This window comes from Nanorana parkeri, unplaced genomic scaffold (assembly GCF_000935625.1).
Source record: "Nanorana parkeri isolate BGI_ZX_2015 unplaced genomic scaffold, ASM93562v1 scaffold72, whole genome shotgun sequence".
NCBI lineage: Eukaryota > Metazoa > Chordata > Amphibia > Anura > Dicroglossidae > Nanorana > Nanorana parkeri.
This window is the reverse complement of record NW_017306340.1, coordinates 1,525,100-1,532,648: the sequence shown is the minus strand read 5'-3', so window position 1 is coordinate 1,532,648 and position 7,549 is coordinate 1,525,100. Positions and strand designations below refer to the sequence as shown.

Below are 7,549 nucleotides of genomic sequence, written 5' to 3'. Positions count from 1 at the left end.
GGACCGTAATATACAGGGGTACGGGTACTCCTAGAATGAGATCCTAATAGGTTGGACTTGATGGACTAATGTCTTTATTCAACCTCAAATACTATGTAACTATCTATATAGATATAGCTATAGATAGATTTTTATTTATATTTTTATATGACTGCCTATGTGCTTCACTCATAACAGTTTTTTTTTTCTTTTCCGTGTTTATTTGAACATGCTGGTCCTGTGGCCTCATTACTTATGCAAATGGTTGTTGTGCACTAAAGGACTACAGTTTTGAATTTTAACTATGATTTTTTTCTCTTTAGCTGATCTTATAATGCTTGGACTAGCTACTCATGAACTAAGCTTTACAATCATAAGAGAAGAATTTAAGCCTAATCAACCAAGACCCTGTGCATTGTGCTCACAAGTTGGACATGAACTGAAGGACTGTCAGGGTTTGCCCCGTGAGAAGAAAGGCGAGGTAAGACTTGGAATCCATCTTTAAATTGACCTTTTATTTTTTATTTTTAAGAACAAACTGCTGGTTAGAGAATGCAAATAATTGATTGCTATGGGCATCACAGGTGTGTTACCCCCCCGCTCTTGAGCTGCCATCTTCCATCTTGTTTGCATGAGTAAGCACAATTATTAAAGCTGAACAAACATATACACATTTAACCCCTTCATGACTGAGGCTCTTCAATTTTTGCACCCATGTTATATTCCACATTTTAGGTCGGCCCCTTCTTCGGGACGCAGAAGCGATCTGGCGACAGGTAAGTCGCCAGGATCGCTTCTGTTGTAAAGCCGACAGTCGGCTCTACAAGTTTAAACAGAGTCCCGGCGGCAAAAGTCGCCGGGAGTCTGTTTAAACAGCCCCGATGCTGGCGACGTACACTGTACGTCGTCAGTCACGAAGGGGTTAAAGCTCTTTTACCTGCCAAATGATTTGTATTTACCCATCTTGTCCTGAGATTTTCACTGCCCAGCCATGGATGATGCCACTTACAGTAAAATCCAGTTTTGTTTTATTTCCACTTCCAGCCTTCTGGATGGAGAGTGAAAGATCAGAGGCAAACTGATGAGGTGAGCTCTCTGCTCACTCTGTCAGCATGCCCCTTGTAAACACTAGCCTGCAGCACACCTCAGTCCTTTTCCTTTTCCATGCTGGGTGGTGCCTTGCAGGAGTTTGCAAGATTCTGACTAGTTGCAATTAAACAAAACGGATTTATTCAATACATGGATTATTTTCTGTTGTGTATATGCCTTGAGTTCAGCTCTTGGTTAGTGTCTATATTGGTTACAGTATATAGTTAATACTGACAATGTTTTTCTATTCAGTTATGTTTTTTTGTTTTTTTAATTTTCCCAGCATGATGAATTTGCAAACACCCCACCTGGCTCTGAGCAGGAGTTTATCTTTATTCGGCTTAATGTATTGCGTGAGGTATGTGCAGTTTTACTACCATTTTTTTTGTTTTGTTTTTTTCTACATACATACAGTTGTTCATATTACTTTAATGTGGTGATCTGTTTCTTATCAGTACCTAGAGAAAGAGTTGACGATGTCAAGCTTGCCTTTCCCGTTCGACTTTGAAAGAAGTATTGATGATCGGGTTTTCATGTGTTTCTTTGTTGGAAATGACTTCCTGCCCCACTTGCCCTCTCTTGAAATCAGGTGCACCTTTCAGTTTCTTAATTTTTATATCCTGTTTAGTTTGTAGAAAGTGGCTAACCTGTTATTGTTTTTGTCATCAGAGAGGGTGCCATTGACCGTCTTGTGACCATTTACAAGAATGTCGTCCACAAGACTGGGGTGAGTTTTAATTACTATTTCTGATAATGATTGCACTTTGAGCATTACCAAGTATTGCACTGTGAAGTACTTAGATTTCTTCTCTGTTACTGTAATGGTGACAACTGATTCACTGGACAGGAAGCGAGGGGGGAAAAAAAATCAATCGGTAACAGGGGCAGAGATGGCAATAAGGAGATGGCAAGGATGCTAACCTTTCCCAAGCTTTTATATTTCTGTCTGTGTTGCTGTTGAAAAGATTTCTGCACTCCTGTCTGGTTAACACTTTGTCACCAGGACGTATGGGGGATAGCATTAAAAACTTGACCGGTGTTCTCATTCTTCCTCACTCCATCCAAAACTAGAAGAAAAAAATCAACATTTGCAAATTAGTTTACATTTACATATAATTAAACAGTATCTAAACCCAAAACAAAAATGTACTGTTTACAGCTTTCTAGTCCTTACATGTGATATCTCCATTGACTTTCTTTTTTCAGAATTGGAAAATTTTCAGCAAATACAGAAAATAACTGTTTATCTTGCCAGAAATGCTGAATTGATACCAAAACAATCTTCATCTTATAGGAACTACTAATCCCATCAGCTACATCCCGTGTAATAGAGAGAACAAAGGCAGGCTTGTTTGAGGTCCAGTCTGTGTGACCGCCATGGCTGCCTCCATAGATACAGATGGGGAAATGAGTGTGACCACCCAGGAGCAGGAAATGTTATTTGTAGGGTTATCAAATGAAAGATGGATTGTTTTGCTTTGAGTAACTAGGTACAGCCTTTTGCACCCCATCACTGTAAGATAGATTTTATGTATGTGTTAAATGTTTTTTTTTAAAGGCAGTTTATTCTGAAGAACCGGCATCTGTACTTCCACAACTGTATATAGTAACAACAACAACAAAAAAATACATTTTGAAAAAAAAGCATTTTACCTCTTAAATTGCAGGGCTACCTTACAGAGAGCGGATTTGTGAACCTGGAGAGGGTGCAGATGATCATGCTGGCAGTTGGAGAGGTTGAAGACAGCATTTTCAAGAAGAGGAAGGAAGATGATGTATGGCTGAGGTTTTGCTCACTGCTTAAAGGGAAATTATTGTAAGAGATTAATGGAGGCTATCAATACTGAACTCTGAGATGCTAGTTTCTTGGCTATCATGCTGATGCTTTCACTTCACGTCAAGGCTGTGAGAGTCACTGACCCAGAACAACTATAGAAATACGTTGTTTTAACATTTTAACACATTTGCAGCAGGCTTGGGTCTGTGACGGAAACATTGAAGTCTGACAGCCAGGTATCTAGCATTTTCATAAGGAGGAATGCAGTGGCAGCTCCAATACCTCTTATAACAGTCACTTTAAAACCTTGTGCACCTTTTAGAGGGTTTCACTTTGCGTGCTGTGAACACAATATAACCAATATATCTTTTAGGCTAAGAGTAATGTGTAACAACCCATAGCAGCCATATGAAATGCGTATGTTTTGACTGCCAAGTGATGTGCATTTGTTTTCTAATATACCAAACACTTTAGTCGGGTTGGATTACCTCACCTTTCCACTGCAATGAAAGGACAACTTTACCTTTTTTGTTTTTATTTATTTTTTGTACATGTCACCCACTTTATGTTCAGTCCACTCAGGAAGAAATGATTGCTGTGAGCAATTGAGACTTTATTCTTTTACAGTGTTAGAGCATGATGTCCAGTGTCCTTCAACTCTGACATTGTATTCTGTAGGCAGTTAATAGTGGATTGTATTTAAAATTGAAATGACTGTTTTTGTTCTGATTCATAATGTAGAGCAGATGTTGCGATCTGTTTTCCATAGGACAGCACAGTGATAATTCCATGCTGTGCATTTTGGCCATAAAATGTAGAGTACAGTATGGCATTTGCAGTGTACATCAAATGTTTGCTGCTTAACACTGCAAAGAACATTCTGTGATAGGAGAGCTTGGTGATTGACTTGCATAGGTCATGTGACTGACAGGGCTCTACTTCTCCCAACACATCAGTCCCTTTTGTATCAATCGATCGAAAGGTTTTATTTACAGTTCATGTTCAACCTTTCAATTTTGTTTTTGCATATGTTTTAGGAGGGCTTTAAGAGGCGACAAAAAGAGAAAAGGAAGAGGATGAAGGTCAGTTTTTCATGAGGACACAAATGGAATATTGCTGGAACTGTTTTACTTGTTTATGAATTAATATGAAATATATTCTTTATAATTTGGCACTTCTGTTCTAGGCGGAGAAGAACCCGACTTTTATTCCAACTGGCCAGTTTGCTCCTCATGCCCTAGGTCGGGGCTCCTCATCTGTCCCTCAATCCTTAAGTAACCCAAGGCAGGCAGCATATGAGATGCGCAGGCAAAATATGGTATGCTATTTATCCATCTTCTGTGTGCACAAAGTGACATAGTTTTATAACCGATCTGACTTGTCCTTTGGAAATGCATGTGCATTTCTTCTACCCTTCCCTAGTGTATTCATAATTTGAATGTACATACCTGAAATGCCGCTCTACTGCAATCTTCATTGTGCTGCCTTCTCAGTACTGTATGGCAATTCTTTTAAGTGGAGCCCAGGCTATGGACATTTATATATTCACCTATTCTTGGGCAGTAATTTATCTGTAACACAAGCCCTCACTGACCTCTGTAGCATCAGACACTTCTAATGTCTCCATAAAGAGGACCTGTCAGTGTGCCTTTGCTATTATATAGGGGGATTGTTATCCCCCTATGTAATATCAATAACAAGTGTAACAAATAAATAAATAAAACTACAATCTCAATACAAATTAGTAAACTAAATGTGAGATAAAATAAAGTGGGAAAAAACCCCCCCAAACATTTCTAAGTCCCCCACCCTCACATTTACGCACATATAAACGTAAATATGCACCAGCGCGGGAAATCGACAATTGCGCTACACGTTACATATCGTTGCGAACGCCGGAGGGAGAGCAATCGTTTTAGGGCCATCAATCACTGATAACACTAAACTGATGAGCGCGCGCAATTTTAAGACGTGACATGTTCGGTGTCCATTTACCCGACGTGACCCCGTCTCTTATATTTTACCAAAAAATTGGATGATGTTTTATCATTTTAATATAGGGGAAACGGTTTTTTTTTTTTAATTTTCAATCATTTTTCCTTAATATATTAAAAAATAAAACCCCCAGTAGCGATTAAATACCATCAAAAGAAAGCTCTATCTGTCCCCAAAAAATTGTATAAAATTAATTTCAGTACAGCGCTGCATGACGGAATAAATGTCAGTCAAAGTACCGCAGCGCTGAATACTGAAAAATGGCCTGGATGGGAAGGGGGTTTAACACCCCGGACTTCAAGTGGTTAAGCTGGCCTTGGGTTCTTTTTAAACTTTTTGCTTACTCTTGCATCCTGTCGCCAGCTCCCGCACTCTCTTAATTTGAAAGTAACAACCAGTTAGCACCTTGATAAACTGCTTACCTTTTAAGGTTAATGGAGTGTGGACTCATACCTATGCATGCAGGTTGTGCTATAACTGTACCTGTTCATTTCCTTTGCGCCTCAACGAGTTTCCATGCATTGGATCAATTACCTGACCATTCATGAGTTTTTACCTGTATGTGTTTTGGGTTAGGTTTGTTTATTGCTTGGAAGGTGCTTTGGGGCCTATTAAAAATTAGTAGGAGCACTTCTTAAACATCTACACATGCATATCAACCCTCATCACAATGCAAAGGTGTGAAGACTGACTTGAACTTCTTTATTGAGTTGCTAAACAGTAATAAATGCGTTTGTGCAATTTCTCTATTAAGCCGCCTACAGACAATAAATGGCAGCTGGCCATGCAAGCGCAGTTCAGTCTTCAAGCATTAGTTTGCACAGTCATACAAACCTGTGTAAATGTTCACATCCGTCAAACATGCATATTTGTACCCATCAATCAGAGAGGGAGAGGGCGCGGAGTTGTCTCAAGTGAGGAAAAATATCCTGATGCAGTCCATCTTGGCATGTTGGTACTGAAACTAAGTTATCAGGGACTACAGACATACAGCAGCAGATGGTCAGAATCTATTAGAATGCTGCTAAAGATGGTTAGAGGCTACAAATGGGCTATGGGAGTTGTTGGAGACTGAGGGATATGCTTCAGGAGTCAGACTGGAGACCCATTATATGTGGCTGATGGAGATCCCTGTTGCTACAGCTCCTTTATAAATAATGTGTGCATCTTGCAGCTCGCTTTTCAATATTATGTTTGTTACTTTTATATTTTCTTAGCAAGATCCCTTATAAATGATCATAGGGAGAAAGGAAAATGGATTGTGAGCGCACATAAGTCGGAGCACAACCAAATAATTTAACTACTAGACGAATACCGTGGGCCTGAGGGCTGCACCATAAGGATCGCAGTTTGTGCACCAAGAAACTAAGTTGTGTGAAAATGATTGTGTTGTGGACACTAAATTAATTACAGTGACCCCAAACATAAAACTTTGCTAATAAAAACATGGGATGACAAGGTCCAAGTGGAAGGGTTTGTAAGAAAGCTGACCCTTTAAAACGCTGACACAGCCTACCTCATCTCTGCATAAATGTCATGAATTTGTTACAATATTTAATGGAATATACTTGAGTCTTATGGCCTTCTGTCCTGTGAGACCTTGCAGTGTCATTATTTCTCTTGATAGTTGTCTTTTAAACACCCCTTACCTATTTACCAGAATGCAAAGTAATCTTTTAGCATATTGGTTTCCTAGAGAGCTGTACTGACACTTCAGCAAAGGTTACTCGCCCCCCTTTGTGGCAATCTACAAAACATGTTTTAGTCTTTGTTCACCTCTGCATGGATTTATTTTTTTCTTGACTGCATGTTTTGATATCACTGAATCTTCCTCTTCTTTAGAACTCCAATGACAAAGAAACCCAATCGGGAACAAAAAGGAAAGCAAATGACAGTGACAGTGAGCCCGAGCCAGAAGATAATATCAGGTGAAGCCATTTTGTATGTAGCACTTTGTTAGCAAATTGCTGAATTGGGTAGAATTGCTAATGAATGCCATTTAGCTTATGGCAGCAGCGCCTTTGGATAATTTTCTGTGATCTTTTTATCCGGCAGTAATTAATATGGAGGGTAACAATATTCAGTAAATTCCAGCGAGATGAGTAAGCTAAAGCTGTTAAATCCAAGTATCGAGATTAGTATGCATGCTGGCTCTCTTTCTTCAAGCCACTCTTCCCTTTGAGACCAGACTCTGCATTGGCTAGACATTCACCGATTTTTGATTTGATTATGTGATCTGAATACCAGTGTTTTCTGCAGGAATATTTAACCCTTCAACTTTTTAGTGGCTGTAAGAGTGTCACATTAACAGCTTTGAATGGGGCATCTGTTTAGCATTCCAATTGCACTACTTTGATCTGTAGCATGTAAAATTGTACTTCAGAAATATAATTTGTGCAGGTGTCCCATTACCACCTAACACATGGCTTTTGTGGACTTTTTGCTTTTATTTGCATGGTCATTTGTGACAATTTTTTTTTTCCTCTCCTTTGATGGAAATGAATGGAAAGGTAAATACATGATTATATAAGCACTGTGATGCTTCCCAAATGCTTTAGTTTTTTTTAGATATGTAACCTTATTATAAACAGCAGGGGTAAAATAAGTTTTAAAATGTAAAATGTCCCCACTGCATTCAAAAAATAAAGGATTTGGCTAAAGCAGGATATTAAACTGAACACATCTATAGAAATATATTAAATAAATTGT

At 38.9% G+C, this 7,549-nt stretch overlaps 1 protein-coding gene across 1 annotated transcript in view; it reads left to right on the top strand.

The window, feature by feature from the left end:
• Positions 1–7,549, top strand: part of XRN2 (5'-3' exoribonuclease 2) — a 55,641-nt gene that overhangs the window by 14,269 nt on the left and 33,823 nt on the right. The window contains exons 9-16 of the mRNA XM_018576634.1: positions 303–460; positions 1,352–1,426; positions 1,524–1,657; positions 1,738–1,795; positions 2,736–2,843; positions 3,883–3,927; positions 4,032–4,163; positions 6,683–6,768. Of these exons, the coding sequence (XP_018432136.1) occupies positions 303–460; positions 1,352–1,426; positions 1,524–1,657; positions 1,738–1,795; positions 2,736–2,843; positions 3,883–3,927; positions 4,032–4,163; positions 6,683–6,768 (796 nt within the window). The remainder of the gene's footprint in view (positions 1–302; positions 461–1,351; positions 1,427–1,523; positions 1,658–1,737; positions 1,796–2,735; positions 2,844–3,882; positions 3,928–4,031; positions 4,164–6,682; positions 6,769–7,549) is intronic.